The sequence below is a fragment of the Heloderma suspectum genome, chromosome 1 (assembly GCF_057233095.1).
Source record: "Heloderma suspectum isolate Gila_16-S chromosome 1, 16-S_ref, whole genome shotgun sequence".
Classification (NCBI taxonomy): Eukaryota; Metazoa; Chordata; class Lepidosauria; order Squamata; family Helodermatidae; genus Heloderma; species Heloderma suspectum.
Window position 1 is genome coordinate 52477605 of NC_139458.1, and position 19706 is coordinate 52497310.

At 41.4% G+C, this 19706-nt stretch overlaps 1 protein-coding gene across 18 annotated transcripts in view; it reads right to left on the reverse strand.

Moving 5' to 3' along the window:
- The window catches only part of MIPOL1 (mirror-image polydactyly 1), a 305293-nt gene that overhangs the window by 180761 nt on the left and 104826 nt on the right, over positions 1–19706 (reverse strand). For 9 of the 18 annotated variants that reach the window (XM_084843148.1, XM_084843184.1, XM_084843176.1 and 6 more), the window contains 4 exons: positions 17626–17755; positions 16645–16731; positions 14722–14755; positions 14292–14462 (listed from right to left, as the gene is read on the reverse strand). In XM_084843148.1, the coding sequence (XP_084699274.1) occupies positions 14292–14462; positions 14722–14755; positions 16645–16731; positions 17626–17755 (422 nt within the window). The remainder of the gene's footprint in view (positions 1–14291; positions 14463–14721; positions 14756–16644; positions 16732–17625; positions 17756–19706) is intronic. The other 9 variants (XM_084843264.1, XM_084843223.1, XM_084843280.1 and 6 more) reach the window with 1 other exon arrangement.

Genomic DNA, 19706 nt, shown 5'->3' on the forward strand with positions numbered 1-19706 from the left:
ACTACCTGTCTGGAAACTTCAGCTCCAGAAACTTCCAGAATTCTGTAGTCAGACTACTGACTGGGGCCAGTTTAGTTATTGTACTTATTATTTATTGACTACATTTGTATACTGCTCCCTATTCAAATGGATTCTGGAATGGTAAACACAAGAAATACAATAGTAAAAAAGATGATTAAAAATAAAATGCCAATAAAAAACGTGGCTGATCATTTAAGAAATGCCTCCTGGAACAGAACTGTTTTCAGGAGGCGCCTGAAGCAACACGGTGTTGGTGCCTGCCTGACCTCCAGGAGCAGGGAGTTCCAAAGAAAGAGGCTGCCACGCTGAAGGCTCTTCTCCTAGTGGACTCCAATTGGGCCACAGATTCATGTGGAACCACCAGGAGCAAGCCCTCTGATGACCTCAGTGACCAGGCAAGTTGGTAAGGGAGAAGATGCTCTCTCAGGTGTCTTGGTCCCAAGTTGTTTAGGGCTCTGTACACTAGTAAAGGTAAAAAAAGGTAAAGGTGTCCCCAACCAGTCGTGTCCGACTCTAGGGTGTGGTGCTCATCTCCATTTCTAAGCCGAAGAGCCAGCGCTGTCCGAAGATGCTTCCGTGGTCATGTGGCCGGCATGACTGAACACCGAGGTGCACGGAACGCTGTTACCTTTCCCGCCGAAGCGGTACCTATTTATCTACTTGCAATTTCTTGCTTTCGAACTGCTAGGTTGGCAGAAGCTGGGACTGAAGACGGGAGCTCACTCCGTCATGCAGCAGTCAGGTCTCGAACTGCTGTCCTGCCGACCTTCCGGTCTGCAGTTCAGCGCCTTAACCACTAAGCCACCGCGGCCCCCTGTACACTAGTACCAAAACCTTAAACCTGGCTTGGTAGCAAATGGGCAGCCACCAGTGCAGTTCCCTCAGCAAAGGAGTTACTGAAAAGGGACAGCTCCCGACAATTGTACTATTGACTACAGACTCTGTTGTTACAACAGCTTCACTGGCTGTTTCCGGGCACAGTTCAAACTTCTGGTTATTACCTAAAAAGCACTACATGGCTTGGGACCAAGCAATTTGAAAGACGGCATTCTCCCATATGAGCCTGCCCTAGTTTTAAGAAATTTGGGAGGGGCTCTTTTCTTTGCCTGCCACTATCAGGGGCACATTTGGTGGGAAAACGAGAAAGCGCTTTCTTGGTGGCAGCTTCCAGGCTTTGCAACTTCCTGCCAAGGGAGGCCAGGACAGCTCCACCTCTGCTGTCCTTCCCCTGGCAGGTAAAAACATTTTTATTAGTCAGGCTTTTGACATCTAAGCCAAATGGCTGCTGAAGTAAGTTCTTAATCTGTTGGATGCTGCTACTTCTTTTTTTATCGATGTGTTTTTCTTGGATGTGTTTTTAATTGCTGAATTTTTATATTTTAATTATAACTCTGTTGTTTTATCTGGTTTTATTGTTAGTTCCCTTGAGCACTGTTTTGAGTGGAAAAGTGGGAGATATAGAAATAATAAATAAATAATGAAGTACTGGGCCAGACACAGTGCTTCATAGAGGAAAGTCTCCTTGTGGTGTGTATCTATCATTTGAGGGTGTACCACAGCTTATTCCCCGTTCCTTATGAATATGTGTGGTCTGGAGTAATCATGAATTAATACGCGGTCCTTCAAGACAACACTTTTAACTGAGCATCTCCACTGTGCATCTCAAAGGGGATAGTCTCCCAGTCAAGGAAATGTATGATAAGGGGTATCCAGAGTTATTCTGGAGTGCTGGGCCATGTAACTTCAGTTCTTTATACTGTTCATGCAACTCTGTTTCAGACTTCCAATTAAGGAAATGGGAACTAGGAATAGGCAAATGGAAACAAATAAACAACTTCATAATTGTTACTCATGGAGTTGCTCTACATATAAGAGTAGACCAAAGTTAGAGAGGTTCCCATTTAATTTTATGCAAGTAGCCCTACAGACACAAACATTGATATAACAGGAAATTGCATAATTTAATCCCAAAAAACCCCAATAAGAGGGTTTTATGGTGAAGGGGGTGGGTCTCATCTTGGTGGATTTTGCTTAGCTCATTATTCTACACATTTTGTTTCAATGGTGTTGCAATTTTGCCTTGGTTATACTGCATTTGACTACACAAGATAAATTGAGAGGTAGTAACGGCCAAAGATTACCCAATGAGACCTTCACTGCTGAGTGGAGATTTGAACCTAGGTCTTCCCAGTCCTTGTCTAACACTCCAACCCAACTTTCCCCAACCTGGTGCCCTCCAGTTGTGTTGGACCACAACTTCCATCATTCCCAGCCAGCAGGGCCAGCCATGGGCATTTCAGTCCAACACATCCGGAGAGTACCAGGCTGGGAAAGGCTGCTTTAGCCACTATTTATGCTGGCTCTTAAGAGTACCGCCCCCGCTCTATATATACATATAAAGAAATTTGACACTGCAGCATTCTGCCTTTTTAAAGTGAAGCACACAGATTCCTAAATCCAGATGAAGCAAGTTTTAATTCATCCTTCATCTCCCCACCCCATCTAACATTTTTTGAAAGAAAGAAAGAAAGAAAGAAAGAAAGAAAGAAAGAAAGAAAGAAAGGTCTTTGCTGCACCCCACAGGTGTAGTCCTTACATGAGAAATGCTCGTTTGCCTGTGGCGAGAATGCTTGAATGCTTTCTGAAAGTCAAAAAGAAAAAAACAGTGATTTCTGTGCTTCCCTTTGGTAAACTGAGCAGTGGAAAAGGTTGCTCAAAAGCTGGCCCGCAGGGCCAATGGATGCTTATTGGTCATCAAGCGACTAGCTGGAATTGATCAAGATGGGCAGTCAAGTGTGCTGCTTCTAAATCTTTGTCCTCCCAACGACTGAACAGCAGCGGGCCTCCTGCCAAGTGGTGCCACAAACAGGAGAAAAGGGACTGGAGCTCGTTTCAGATGAGCAACTGGGTGAGCGCCAATTTCGTTCGTGAACAGTCATAAGCATGTTCCTGCAAAGCAGGATGTGATCAAACTATTCAGAGCTGGAAAACCAGCTTTGCTTGCCAATTACGTTATTGCTTCAGTGCAGAGTATTAAATAGACAGTGCCACACCGGCCATGAAACCATTGTTTTCTCTTTAACAACAAATTCTACATCTTCGGCCTTTTTTTTTTGGCTAGACTGTAATGTAATAATTACAGCTATAAAGACACAAAGTACAGAAGAAATCACACCTGTCTGAGAGCGTTGAATGCCCCTGTTGCAAGTGAAAAATAGCCATTTCCCTGCCCCCAAACACCTAAGAGAAAACGAGCCGTCCTTCCCCAGTTACCGAGTTTCTGCTGCCAAGCTTCTCATGTTAAACATTCCTGTCCAGAAGGTGTACATGGCAAAGGGCCAGCAGTTACTCTGAGATATTTCATCATACTGCCCACTACTGGCAAATACACTTAGTAAAAAAACTAAGCTGTTTATGTTCACATTTAATTAAGAGGCAAAATGCTTGCCCTCCAACTGATTTGATCGCTCAACAGAAAGAGAAAAGAAGTAAGTGGGACCTGCAACAAAATCTTGCAGCTGAACTGTTGCTGTTCCTGCTAGTCAGCCATGGCCTCCTCAGACGCTCCATTCCATTCCCCCTCCCACCCGGTCTTCTGCTCCCCCCCACACCCTGCAGTCAAGCAGCATTACTTGACCACTGAACATGCTCAGTCCTCACTGGGCTGTTTTTGGTTCTCCCTCCTTAGGGTTTTTTTCCTAAAGCTTTTTTTAGGAAACCTAGGGGTTCTCCTGAACATGCTGGTACTCCCCTCTTATGCACGGGTGGTGTCGTTTTGGCTATATATGCAATAGCACTCATGCCCGAACACCAGAAATAAGAGAGAATGGTGTTCAGGAGAAAGTGATACTATTTTAGTGAAACAGACATTTTTTAATTTATCCATGTATCTAGCCCTAATCGGGCATTATTCAAACCACCTAACGTGGTAGCTGTCCACTCTCCAGACATGTGAGTTCTACACATGAATGCTGGTGCGTGTGTGATGCCCTCACAACAGCGAGGGCAGAGTTATGTGGCACGGCCCTTCTCGTATGTTCAGGTAAAAGGTTTTAATAACACCCGAATAGGGCTCCTGTCTGCCTGTCTGTCTGTCTGTCTGTCTGCCTGTCTGCCTGCCTGCCTGTCTATCCATCCATCCATCCATCCATCCATCCATCCATCCATCCATCTATCTATCAATCAATCTATCATCTATCAAAAGAACCGAAAGTAATGTACTTTCTCTCCATTCTCTGTCACACTTCTACTATTTCCTTTGCAAAGTGAAAAGCCATGAAACAAGTTCCATAGGATAACAGAATAACTCTTCACAAACAAATTTATCTTGGCATTTGTAAGTAAATGGTTGAGAAGGTTTTCTTCCCCTTCTTCTACAGGGCCCAAGAGTTAAAAGGAGACTGCTGTCAATGTTTAGCTATGCTTTAGTTGTTTGTTTTTTATTCACTTGAAAATACATATGAAAAGTAGTTTCAAATATTTGAGATTATATCATTTTATTTGTTTTTGCCCATAGAAAAAGTAGTTTGCATATTTGCTCAGCAATCTAGTGAATGATCTCTGATTATATACACATGTACCATTCAACCTAGGGAAGATAATACCCATCTTCCGTTAAGATAATATGCTCACATTTAAAATCTTCCATAATAGACACATACATACACAGATGTTTATCTGGGGCTCAGTCAGAATGTTCACAGTCCTTTCCCCACAAGAATGCACAAGCTGTTCTAATTTTGTCAACAGAGCAAAGTCCAAGGAAAATTCTAATTTAAAACTCGTTAGTGTACAACTGCATGCTTATTATAGGCTAATTAAAACTTCGCTGGCATTGTATAATAATGTGATGTCGAATCACTCCTGAAGGACCAGCTCAAGTATAGACTAGGTTATAACTACATACTTATAGAAGTTACACATTTATTACTATGTATCTCTACTATTAAAGAATATTGCTGTCTGAAACCAAATTAAAGTTAAAGCTTACTTTTTCTTACCAACAGCCTGAAGCCAGGGGGCCTAGAATAGAGCCCAAGGGGACAATACCAGCCACAGGATATAGCCTCTGTTATATAATCCTACCTTCCCCAGTACAACAATCTATGCTCTTTGAGAGCCACTGGTGCTAGAGATGCCTGCACAAGCCTGGAATAGCCTCAAGCAATCATAAATGAGTCAGGGGCCATATTCCTTGCAGGACAGATTACTCAATAGCTGTGATACATAAGAAAATAGGACACTCAACTATTATCCAAACTGGGTGTTATTTTTCCAATAACCACCTTAAAATTACAGAACTATTTGGGGTACTGTAGTTTCTGCATTTTTATTTAATCATGCAACATTCTTTATGGACATGAACCTCTTGAGTAAGTCCTTGCAGTTGTTCAATGTGTGTATTACATATCTCCAGATGGTAGATAGTGCGGGTTAGATTACGCTATACCTGTTCCTTTACCTATACCATACATGTGGAACTTTTCTCTGCACCCACTTGCTGTGCCTGGCTCCACCTCCAATGTGATTAGATGCCCATGCAGGAACGTAACATTTGAACAGGGCCAGAATGCATAAAATCTTACTCAGAGGCCCATTTTACACAGCCAATATGCCAGATAAAATCCAGGAATCAACCAAGTGATGCAAAGGTGCTATTCAATCCTTGTGAGGATATCCGGGGGGGGGGGGACCACTCTAGTAGGCAGGGAGGATTGTCACACTCAGTCTCCACTATACATTTGGGATCGATCTAGAAACAGATATCATCTGATCTGACCCTATGTCAGATCCTCACAACATGTGCTATTTGAAGGCTTTCACAAAGCTTCCATTATTGAACCCTACAATGCTTTCACACTTATCCATAACCTATTCCTTTTAAAATACAACAACAAAACCAAACAGTATATAAGTGACTAATCTTTTGCTTCAGTTAGCCTCATGAATCCTTGTAAAAAATCTCATTTCCTGTCCATCATCAACAGGGAACTCCTATATTGTCAATTCAATCCTCAAATGAACTCCCCCCCCAAAAAAAACAGGAGCAGAATTTTCCCCACTTGCCATTAAGAGTAATGATCCAAAATAATCCAGCCAGTTCATACCCGTTCAGCTCCATGACAGCACAAAGAAGGATTCTAGACACCTTAATCCAGCTTTTCCCTCCCTGGGGCCCTCCAGATGTATTGGACTACAACCTGCCAATAGCCATGCTGGCTGGGAATGGTGGGAGTTGTAGCCCAACAAATCTGGAGGGCATCAAGTTGGGGAAGCTGGATTAATCTTTTCCTTTGTCACAATAAAAATCCTCCTTTATTCATTTGGCAGGTCAGCTGTGGGACAGTGTAAAGGAAAAAAGGGACATTATATTGCAAATTCTCGAAAAAAAATAACCAGGGAATAAATGAAAACCAACATTGGTTTTGGGGGAGGGGAAGATACAAATGAGTGATCTACTAGATAAATTCTGAAACATCTGATGTAATAAAATTCTTATTAAATTGGCACTGTACCACTGAGAAGTCCATAAAAATGCATTTCGTTCTTCAATATAAGGTGTATCAAGTAGGGCAGTAGTGCTTGGAATCAAATATTTTGAGTGCAGTATACTTAAGATAAAATTGGCATTTATGGCCAGCACTATCTCCTTGAAACTCTCACTGTGCTATGGTGACATAGGTGTAAGATCGGTGCCAGGAACACAAAGCCAAGAAATTGCTCTGGATGAATGGCCCCTTATTAAGGCTGTATTCAGTATTTTGGACACCAATTGTCAAGTCAAAGGAGATCCAAAATTTGAATCCACAGTTCAGAGCCGAAGTTGCTTAAGACCTGTCGCTCAGATCTGTTTGACAAATCCTGTTGGAAAACATATTGTAACAGACATGTTGAACAAACCAAAGCTGTCACACACCAAATATAAAAATCCCCTCTTTTGTTGTCATCTCCTCGTTTACTTTCAGTGATCTGTGTTAAACAAAAAAATAAGGTATGTAAAGACAAGTTATAAAAGAAAAGAAAAGATTCTACTATGGGTATTTCCCAGTAGCAAAACTTTTTGTAATTTAATTCTAAATATGTTCTGATTGGCAAACTAGAGGAACAGGAAGCAACTACTAATGAACTTAATTGTCAAGCATCCAGCAAAAATGCAAATCACAGCAGCAGTGGAACTGAAAATTATCCAAGAACATAGGCTTGTATCCAAAGATCCATGGAGGGGCAGTGTTGATTTTCTCATGACAATCTGCACCCCTAAAAAGCCACACTTTGAAGGGGGAATCAATAACTCCTCCTAAACGCCTGAATGACCCCCCTGCCTGAATAGAAGTATCTTGCACTCATAGTGCAGAGGAATTGGCTTCCTGGATCAGACCAAAAACATTCCAGTTCAATATGCCGTTTCCAAATCGTGGCAACCAAATACCTCTAGAAGTTCACAAGTATTACATATATACAGATAGTGGCCATTCCCCCATTTAGTTCCCACCATCTGATAATCAGACTATACTGCAGGGGTGGGGAAACTGTGGTCCTTCAGATGTTGTTGGACTCCAGTTCCCATTGGCCCCAGCCAGCATAGCCAATGGTCAGAGGTGATGGGGGTTGTAGTCCAACAGCATCCACAAGGTCACATGTTTCTCACCACTGCTATATTGGCCTTTGAACATGAAGATTCCATTTACTGATCTAAACTATACTGATACAGCTCATATAAAGCTAGTGGCCCTCACCACATTCTGTAGTGATCAATTCCGTAAGTTAATAATGCATTGTATGCACTATTTCTTTTTATCTGTCCTGTCCATGACAACGGAAGGAGAAGCTAATGGAGGAATACCAGATTTTTTTAAAAGGAATTGGCTTTGCTTTGAGCAGGGTTTCACAAGCAGATTCTCCGCAGCAGTAAAAATTGCTTCACAGAATATACTTCCTAGTGGGGGTGGGGGTTTGAGTGAACATCATCTGACTGGCAGGTGCTGCTCAACCAATAAGAAAGGCTTCCCCCCTCTCCCCACCCCTTTCTGCTTTCCCCTGAAAGTCCAGATGCACCTGCATTTCAGGCGCAAGCCTCATTGAGCACAATATGCTTGTGCTGGGAAAGGGGTGGGGGAGAACACAAAGACGGAAACCAGCCCGCGTTTTAACCTGCAGGACCTCATTGACCGCAATAGGAGTTACTTCTGAGGAGACAGTAATGGCTTTGTTGTGGGAAAGAGAGCAGTAAACACAAAGACAGAAACCAGCCCCCATTGTAACCCACAGGATATCTATAATGAAGGTATAAAGTACTTCCTAAGGCAATGGATCGGAGCCTCGAGATCATGCTTAATTGCTTAATCGCACTTATGGAATTGGGCTTTAAAGTGTGTCATTTCAATTGAGGGGGAATCACTGTAAGTTCTGATGTGGGCATTCAAAGGCAAGCCTCATTGACCACAATGGGAGTTACTTCTGAGAAAACAATAATGGGTCTTTTGTGGGAAAGAGACCAAAACCAGTCCCCATTTTAATGCAAAGGATCTCTATAAGGAAGCTGTGAAGGAGTTACATCCTAAGGCAATGGATCGGAGCCTCGAGATCATGCTTAATCACATTTAAGGAATTGGGCTTTGATATGTGCCCTGTCAATTGAGGGGCTTCTCTGTTATTTCTGTGGGCATTCAGAGGGCAAGCCTCATTCTGCACAATGGGAGGAAACACCCATTGACTGGGGTCATGGTGAAAGGCATACCCCTGGGCAGGGCTAGCATACCCGAGCTAAATGCGGGGGTTGAATTGGACTTCAAGCAGTCTCAGGAAATCTGGTTTTTCCCTGATAAGCTCTGGAGTGGCTGCTGGATGGCCATGATGTGATGTATCCCCAGCAACCTCAACATGCAGCCAGCTCGGAGTAAATCGCTGGTGGAAACACCCCCCTGATTGACTGTCAATGAATTGTATCAGTTGATCTCAGGTTATAATGTTCTAAGAAAGATGAATCTCTTTCTATGCTCTTTCAAGGTGTTTGGGCTTATTGACTTAAACATTCACTTACGGGGAGAGGGCTTCAAGGTAGATAACATATTTCCACAACAGATGCAAAGCTGTGATTTGGTACATTCCAATTACTACGGAAACCTCAAAATTGAACATTTCTACCTCTTTCTCTTAAAATGCGGGACATGAAATCCCTCTCATATCAGTGGCCATGATTTTAGCAAGCAAAAGCACAGATGAGACTTCTTCTCCACTGTCTCCAGAGGACAGTATTAAATTCAATGGGCATAAGTTACAGGAAGGTACATTTCAGATGAACATTGGGGGAAACTTCTCGATGGTAAGAGCAATTCAACAATGGAACCAATTATAGAAGAGTGATGGTCTCTCCCTCGCTGGAGGTCTTCAAGCAGAGGCAAGACAGCCATCTGTTGGGGACAGAGGTGCTGCCAGATTTGAGGTGGCCCAGAGGAAGATGCTCTCTGGGGTCCCCTGCACTGCCCGAGCAGCTCCACCACCACACTCCCCCCCCCCCGCTTGACACACACACATACACACCTGCACTGCCCCGGTAAGCAGCCGGGATAGTGAGCAACTAGGCACTGGGTGCTGAGCAGGGAAGGAAATGAACAGACCCCCTTTTCTTTTTTTACAAAAACCTTTTTACACAGGTTGTTGTTGGATATGCTGAACAGCTGTAGCAGAAGTCTGTTGTTTCATTGTCAGGTATTTTCCTGACATTCATAACACTGAATTTATTTATTTTTACTGCAGTACTATGTCAAAGTGAGTCATTTCTGACATGTGACAGACAGAGGTTAGTCATTGCAAAACATGTTGAACTCACATACATTCTTAAAAAAATGTTTTTGAAGAAAAATTTGGTGAAAATATAAAATATATTGGGTTGGATCCAGACTTAGTCATAGAGTAGACCCGTTGGAATCAATGGGACTTAAGTGAGTCTTCAATCCCATTGATTTAAATGGGTGTACAAGTAAGTATGACTAAGTCCGGATCCAACCCATTAGCAGTTGTTTTATTACCTGAAGTTTTACATTTAACTGAGTCCTGAGCACAAAGGCAGGGATCCAAACAGCTGCTCAGGCTCTCACAAGGGACTTATACTACCCAGTGGAATTACTGACTTATTTTCTTGGAGTAGCTGGATTTTCATATCACATCACAAAGTTTTTGAAATTCCCCTCAGTTTCAATAGAAGTTTGCCATGCAGGAGAGATGACTGATGTTCAAGAAAACAAACCTTTAACCACAGAACTAGTTGCAAAAGTCCTTGGATTCTGGCCAAAGTTCTATCCAAAATCACCAAGAGTACCTCCAAATGCTGCCCCCCCCCCTTTAAAGGAGAACAATAACAAGACAAGACGTTTTTATTAGCTGGGGTGGGGGTGGGGCAGGGAGAAGACAATTTAATAATGAATGAATGTCAAGCAACCTTGCTTGAAAAAGGTGTGGGCTTGGTTTTGAGTGTGTGTAAGCAGTGCGCCTGTGACAGAGGAAGTGTGTTTCAGCTGTAGGCAGTTTTTAGAGGGAAGCCATGAACCAGGGAACCAGATACGCCAGAGGGCCAGAACTGAGAGTTTGCTGAGGGAAGAGTCAGAGTTCAAGAACAACCCCAAATATGCCAAAGCTAGGAAGACTGTTGTTGCCCAGGCAAAGGGCCCAGCCCAAACAGGAAGTCTTTTATAACCCTGCCTGCCTAGGCCAGCCCAATGGACAGCCTAGGAGTGGGGCTAGTCCAGAGCCTGCAAACACTTCACTGCCTAGGAATATGCTCCAAACTGCCGTCCTGGTTTTCAGTTCTATCCCCTAGCTGAGGGCCAAAACAGGAATTAGTTTAAATGTCTGTCTAGCAGCTATGTCTTTTAAAAATTTTCTTTAGAGTAGGTGCAGAGGCCCCAATCTGGATCTTAAAAGCCCTCCTACTAACGCCCACTAGGGCCCTGATTCAGATTGCAACCCCTGGACCTAATCTAGAATAAAAATGAAAACAAAAAAGAAAATGATATAGTGGCTAGACACACATTTAAAGTCAAGTCTTTTTGGGCCGAGTGTGTTATTTTTTCAAAGTTGGCATTTATAATGGGCTTCCCCTTAGGGCATCCCTTGCCTAGTTTCAAGGGGCTAGTAATGCCTCAGGAGAGAGGTTTGTCTGCGTTTACCTGTGTTCTCCTTCTCTCTGTATCTTTAATTCCTCCCCTCAGGGCTCTGAGAATCAGTGATGAGAAAAAGCTTATTAGCCCTAATGGCTCCATAGTCTTACCATGATAGCCTTCATGAATCAAAACCAGTCCTTTTCTAAATATCCAATAGGGTTTATATTAACCAATTCCATGTCTTGTGAAATAAAATGATGTATAAATTAGGCAAACAATGACTACTTAAGAGTCAGAGTATGTGCAAAAGTAAGTGAGCCCCTGGTTGCATCAACTCATTTAAAGAACATAATTAGAATCAGGTGTTTAAGTAATGAGGAAGATCTTCAGGGATCTATAAAAGGATCAGCAACTTTGTGAGTTTGTTCTTCACCATACTGTTGTGTGGAAACACATCATGCCATGATCAAAAGACATCTCTGAGGACCTCAGAAAAGCAGTTACTGCTGCTCTAGAAAGGTTTACAAAACTATTTCTAAGGTTAGGGGCTCCACCAATCCATTGTCAGACAGACTACAAATGGAGAAGGTTTGAGACCACAGTCACTCTACCCAGGAGTGGTCATCCTAACAAAATCTCTCCAAGAACAAACCAGCAGGCGCATCATCCAGGAAGTCAAAAAGAACCCAATTAACATCCAAGGATCTGCAGGACACTCTCGCCTTGGCTAATGTGAATGTTCATGACTCAACAATCAGAAAAAGACTGAACAAGAGTGGTGTTCATGGGAGTACAGCCAGGAGGAAACCACTGCTCTCTAAAAAGAACGCTACTGCTGCCTGTCCGAAGTTCACTAAAAATCACATAGATGATCCTCAAGACTTCTGGAACACTGTTCTCTGGACAGACAAATCAAAGGTAGAACTTTTTGGCCTTGATGAGAAATGTTACGTTTGGTGAAAAACAAACACTGAGTTCGAACAGAAGAACCTAATTCCAACAGTCAAACATGGCGGTGGGAATATGATGGTTTGGTCCTGCTTTGCTGCCTCAGAACCTGGTTGTCTTGTCATCATTGACACAACCATGAGTTCTGCAGTGTATCAGAAGATTCTAAAGGACAATGTCAGGCCATCCATCCATGAGCTGAGGCTGAACTAAAAATGGGTCATGCAACAAGACAATGATCCTAAACATACAGGCAGATCTATAAAAGAATGGCTGGGGATGAAGTAACTCCGTGTTTTAGAATGGCCTAGTCAAAGTCCAGACCAAAGCCCCATCAAAATGTTATGGCAGGACCTGAAGTGAGCTGTTCATGCAAGGAAGCCCTCAAATGACACTGAGTTGAAGCAGTTCTGTAAGAAGGAATGGGACAAAATTCCTCAAAACTGATGTGAGAGACTGACCAACAGTTACAGGAAAAGCTTACTTGAACTCATTGCTGCTCAAGAGAGTGCCACCAGGTACCGACTCTAAAGGTTCACATACTTTTTCATACATGGATATTGAATGCTGAATCAGTTGTGGATAAATAAACATTGAAAAAGCATCACGTTTGTGTGTCACTTGTTTAATTGGGTTATCTATAGCTCTTTATCTAGGATTATGGGATTAGATTAAGATCTAATAACATTTTAGGTTGGAAATATGTGACATTCCTAAGAGGTTCACAAACATTTTCTCGACACAGTAGATGTCATCCTATTTGTGATTTTCATCCGCCCCCTCCAGTCCTGTTCCAATGTTTTCAATTCTACATCTTCCTTCCTGCCTCAACCAGGACAAGCCACACAGCCTCCATTGGCCCCTTGTCCTCAAACCAGATTGCAAGATGATGTACTTCAGGAGTGCTTGTTCATGGCTCCCTGCCACACACCACCATCTCCAGTCTCACTATTCCATTTCTTGAACTCTCCATTCTTGAACTCTCCCCTCACACCCCAAGAAGATCTTGCATACAAAGTCTTGGATCCAGAAGGTGCTGGCCAATTTTTGCTGATTCTCCCTTACTCCTGCAGCTCCCTTTGCCCCTGAAAACCTAAGACAGGGAGGACACAGCATGGGAGGTTGTAGGGGAAAATCATCAAAAATCACCTCCCCTTCCCACTTCAGTGAGCCTCTGCTAGATCACCAGTCCTTCCACAAATGGACTGTGCTGGATCACTAGTCCACAGGCCTTCCATGTATCTGGATCTAGGCTTTTTTAGATCCAACCCTCAAACAAACAGAAGTCTGCTCATGCAATGGGACTTCCCTGCCCTCTTCTCCCCCCTGCATCTCCCTGTGCACATCCCAAATCTGCTCTGGAGGGTCTCCCAACCCTCTAGAGCAGATTTGGGGGGAGGTGGCTTCAAAGGAGAGGCAGGAAACCATTCCACCAGTGGTTCCCTCCTGGTGGCAGAAAGACACAATTGGATACAACCCTATGTCTTCCAAACATAGCATACTATGACAATCCTATTTACCTCTATGCCCCCCAAAATAAATGTGGAATCATAATTGTGTATCCTAATGGGCTGCAAGTCTCTCTGTACCCTAGCTATTCCATATCCGATACCACATTGTTATGGACGGGACCACAGCCCCCCTCTTAAGTATAGCAACCTTTAGGGGAGGGGCAAATACCTTTACCTTATTGATTCACATTTAGACTGTGATCTCTTATAAACCTGTCTCTCACAATAGCACTTGAACCTAACTATCTTCTTCATGTCTTTTATTCATACTTTTAAAAAAACATACAATTTTGCTTTCCTAGTCCCTGCAATTTCAGCATGAATTACTTTACACTTGTTTGTGTTAAATTTCATTTTATCCCTTAAAATTTTCCACCTGCAATTCATCAAGGTCATCTTGGATTTTCATAGTCGCCACTGCGTGAGGTCTCAATTTCTCTCACATTTATAACATCTGAAGTTTGTTTCCACACACACACACATCTGCCCCCTAGTAATTTCATACATTACTATTTTTAAAATGACTTGGAAATTCCCTTTATATATTAATTCACTGCAATAATTTTCTATGATTGGCTTTGTGCATAAGAAAATTTTTCTAAAAAACTAAAATGTTAAACAGGAAAGCAATTCATTTCCCCAGAAGTGAAGAGAAGAAGGTGGGTGAGTGGATATCTGTGAACAAATCCTTTATAAAATAACAAGGACTTACTTGAGCCAATGCAGCATCTCGTTCTTCTATCACTGCATTCATTTCTTCTGCTGTTATTTTCTTTTTTCGTTCCTGGGTCCTGTATATTTGATCGACAATTATAGCTCCACTTCTCCAGATCGCTGTCCCGGTGTCTGCATTGTTTATTCTGTTCAGTAATTCCTGTAATGTCTACCAACAGCATTATATGTTAGTCAGACAAGAAGTTTTAATATATTTTATTTAATATAGGGTTTTAATTAATAGGCACATGTGAATTGTAAATTGACTGAGCAAAGTTATTGAATTTTCATACTGCAGCAAAGATGTACATTATTAGTGTGTCAATTCTTCTTTTTCCCACATCTTAGTTCCTGAAACCCACTCAATTGAACTTAAGCCTCTAAGATATAAGACTGACATCAAGAAATCTCCTCAGAGAATGGCTTACCATGTCATTTTCTTCAGGGTTAATATTTTCTAGCCTAGAAAAAAGGGACACAGAAAGCCTGATCAGTAGCATTTCCTTAGTGCAGCAAAATGAGTTCGCTTTTTAAATCTTTAGAACCCTCAAGTAATTTCATTCTACTAGTCTTTAGAGTCAACCATGACACTGAACATATTAAAGTGCCACCTGCTCGATTCCATCTTTCAATAATGCTCCATATCTTCAGTACCGAATTCAGAATGTTAAGTTATTAATGTTTACTGCTATATATGACTACAAGGATCAATTGTTCATATGTGCTTAGATGAAGAAAGTTCCCCAGCGGCAGGGGCACAGATGCTCTTTTTATTTATATATTTCTGGACCTACAACTTTCACCAGAAATTATATATTTGAATGTTGTTTATTGCATCCCTAAAAGCAAAATACACAGGGGGAAGGATCCAAAATCCATTGCGCTAGCAAACGCTATCGACGTTGTACAAGCCTTGCTTTTGGCTAGTGCAACATAAATAGTGCCAGCAACCATATTCTGAGTCTTTCTCTCTGCCTTTAATGGAGTTTACTTCCAAGTAAGTTTGTGTAGGATTGCAGTCTTAAGTCGGTGGAAAGCAGGTGGTCAGAAAATTAGATACATCTTTATTTGAAAACTCTTTCAAGCCAACTGAAATGTACGTGCAAAGTTAAGTCAGTGGTGGTCTCCATTCTTCCGCTCTTTAAAATATGTATAGGACCTTCCCCACTTTTACAGAAAATAGTTGCTAATAGATTTAAACCTCTTTCAAAACCATTCTGCAAAATTGTACATTAATAAAATACATTTGCACTAACTACTAGACTCTGTGATTAGACATAATTATATAGAAACTCTAATGAAAATTTTGGAAATGTGCATTAACCTTTTTGAAAGGTCAAATGCTACTCGTAAATAGTAATATAGATATATATTGTGCTCTATACCAGAGCGCGTTCCAATTAACACAAGAACATACAACACAATATATAAACAAAGTCAATAATTACATATAAAATAAACTACTATAAATCAAAATAGTAATTTACTATTTACTAATCAAATTATAGCAACTAAGCAAGTTATGCTGTCATGCCAATCATGGGATTAGCTGGCCTCTATAAAGGCTTGGTCTGTGAGTCCAAGAAGGTCTGCATAACTTCCCCAATTTTCTCTTATGGCTACACACACTCTTGCTGAATTTGAAGATTCTATGGAGAGTTGACTTTCCTGGTAGCATAAGAAATTGTGGTCAGACAGGAGCTTCAGAAGCCCCAGTACACATACACTAGCTCCCTGTGCAACACTTCAGATCTTGCTCCATTTTTAACAAGAAAGATGCTGAAGTCATACCACACCTAAGCAAATTATACAAGATTCAAAAATATATAGTGTTAATTTGATGGGATCAACTTCCAGTGGCACCTTCTCATAGTGTGCACAGTGCGAAGAACCCACCATTTTGGGAGGAAAATACATAAAAAACCCCTACCCATTTAAAAATCAATAGCACACATATGGCCAGGACAATTAAACAAACATTTTTAAGTTTCTGAGATGGGACAAACATGCAAAAATGATTCACACAATTCACTCTCTATCTGCCTCTAAGAGGATCACTAAATCTTCTATGGACAACTGCATATTTGCAACATGAACCAGAGGACAAAGGGTGAGTGACTGAGATAAGCTGGCTCATCAGGGTCCCAGAGGGTGGCTGCTGCTTGGGCAGTAATAAGTATGGCTGTATGAACTACTCTCAGTGATAATGTTTTTGGAGACTGTTTGGTTCCAAGGCTGATGGAAAGACAAACTATAGTCCCAGCCTTTTTATATTTTGTGTTGAAATGTGGGCTAGCTTGGAGCACCCACACATTCAGCACAAATGACAGGAGTCAATATGAAACATGCACCTGTAGAATAAGTGATGAAGAGCATCATAGTTGGTGGAGATGTACCATCTTGTACACATGAGCCTTCCTTTTGTTAACTCAGTAGGGCTAAATACACACAGAGAAAGGATTCCATTTTAAATGAAGAAAATACTTTTGCATTATACAAGATGGCAGGAGGGTGTACATGATTTGATTACCACGTCTTAATAACAAGAGGGTTTTTTTTTTCTGATGGAAAGTGTCTACTGGCCTCAAATGACTGAACTGATTTTCTATGTAGTGAAACTTCTGATTGACAACCTTGTAGTTTGAGTTCTGAACACCGGTATGAAAATGCCACACATCCTTCATTTATTCCTGAATAAAATCAGTACCGGTCCCCATGCCCCCACCTTATATATCCAGAATCATTCACTTTGTTTTCGGTCTCAGAAGCCAAACTGTGACTGCAAAACAATAATAAAAACTGCAACAAATAAAGCTAACGGCATGGTTAAGACTCCTGTTACCCAGTGTAGCAAAAATTCAACTCTCCTTCATATTTAGCATCATTGCGCTGATGCCCACAAGTGGAGCATCCAAGTATTAAGAGAGCCAATGGGGTGCTCCCCACATGGTTCTGTTCTTCCCTCCTACTGCCCCTGGCCAGCTATTTCATTCATTTGAGGTTAGGAAACATGTCATGTGGTTGCTAAGACACCAGCAAGTACTTCCATCTTTTTACCCAAAATAGGCTGTAATCTTGCACTACACAGCACTAATGCAGGCTAAGTGGGCTTAGGCATGTTTAATAGGATATGAGACTATAGCTGTAGTAAGTCAGTGACCTTTGACTCCAAGGTTGATAAGATCTGCAGTGGCTATAGGTTGAAGTGATCACTAGATGAGAAATGCCTATGTGTATTACGTGAAGATAGGGCATCACATCCAGCACAGCTCTTCCTCAAGATACAGGATACTTGAGCAAACAACAACTAATATTGTTGGAGATGTACGTACATTTCAAAAGACTGTTCCAATAGTTTTATTTGTTTACATGCATCATCTCTCTCTTCAGTGGCCAGTTTCAGTCTGGCCATGATGGCTTCATCACGTTCCTGTTGTGCAGAATGAATTTCTTCTACTAGAGCTGCAATACAGAACATATTTTTAACATGTGAGTATGCTAAAGATAGACATTCAGGGGTCTTTCATGTCTGACTTGTTGATTATGCTGAAACCAAGAGAGATGATTCCCAACTTTAGAGGAAGTTTTAACTCTCCAAATTAGTAGATTTCCATTCCATTAAACCTGGTGACTTGCACTGTAACCATTTCCAGAGGGGTAGCCATGTTAGTCTAGACCACATTCAAATTTTCCAAATTAAATGTACTAATCCCTGGACATAATCCAGAGAAGTCCTTTAGGCAGCCTAAAGGAATAAAGCACCCAATGAAGTGTGTGTGTGTGTGTGTGTGTGTGTGTGCTCCTTTAAGCAGATGCTGCATCCTGCTAGGTGCAAAACTAGACATTAGGTTGCTACCTAACGACATAAGAACTCTGCTGGATCAGATTAAAGGCCTATCTAGTTCAACCTTCTTTTCCCACAGTGGCCAACCAAATGCTTATGGGAAGCCCAGAGCAGGACACAAACATAATAGCACCCTCCTGCTTGTGTTCCCTATCAGTTGGTATTCAGAGGTACTAGAATCTCCACTCCTCCCCCGCTTTCCTTGAAACATCTAGTAAAAAAGATGCATGATGTGAAATTATTGTATTTGGCTTCTCCACATCTGTTCCACTTCATTGGCAGCATGTGAGGGCATGAAAAATGAGTGTGATACTAGGGATGTGTGAATCAGCAAAATCTGAGCTCATCAAGGTTTTTCAAATTCCACCTCAAAGTTCATTCCAACTCATGTCCGTATCAGATTGCAAGCTTTGTTTTTCCCTTTCCACACAAAAATCTATGTGTATTTTCATGCCCATTTCCCCTAATCTATGCATCAACTGTGCACATTTTTGAAATGTATGCATTTTTCTCCCATTGACAGAAGCATGTCTGTGTGCATTTTTCAAAAGTACTGATTTTTTTCAACTGCATTTGTCAAAAGTACTGATTGTTTTAAAGTGCATTTTTCAAGTGTATGCATTTTTGGAATGCATTTTTTGTTTGTTCTGTGAATCCCACTGCAAACCCAGAAATGTATGGCCGTCTACTGCAGATTGCCCTGGGGTCTGCACTTTCTGGTAAAAAATGAACTGAAATAAATTTCTCATACATCGCTAGTGATGACACCACATCACATGCGTTCTTTTACTAGGGAGATATGGAACTGCTACATACCTCAGCATAGTTTGACCTCTACCTTCCAATATGGTTTTCTATATGGCACAAAGGCCAGAAGTATAAAATGAAAGTAAAAAAGTGATTTCCCATCGCTTAATATCTAGCATATAATTTTCATCCTAGACAAAAATTGCCCCCAAATTATCCAAGTAGATTTTCTGATCTCCAAGCAGAGTGTATGTACCTAATTTTCTACCCGTATGATAAGCTGCTAAAAAATTGGCTATGTAGCAGCAGAGAAAGGTTTAGGGACTATAATGATTAACAACATGAAGCGGGAACACAAAAGGCCACTGCTGTTTGATCCAGTCTGAAAGAGTACATAGAGCACTGGACATGGAAAAAAGAAATATCATTTCAGATTCATGCAGGTTATACAAACGTTGCAAAGAAAAAGCCTGCCACTCTGAACCAGTTGGTGAAAGATGCAATACAAAAAGTAATAAATACATCTTACTTCAACACAAGCATTGCTCCTAAGACTAAATGTAATGTTGTCACTCTACTTGGTGCTGTTAAGACCACACATGGAGAATACTTCTTTAAAAAAAACCTTTGGGGCATTACAGTTCACGGACTTTGACAAGCTGGAAAGGATATGGAAGAAGAGTTACTCTGATGAAGAGTCTAGAAGTCAAATCATAAGATGACAAGCTAAAATAAATTAGATATGCTAAGCTTAGGCTAGGCAAAGTAGTGAGTATATTAAAAAGTATATCACAAGGAAGATGGACAAACAGTTGACTCAAT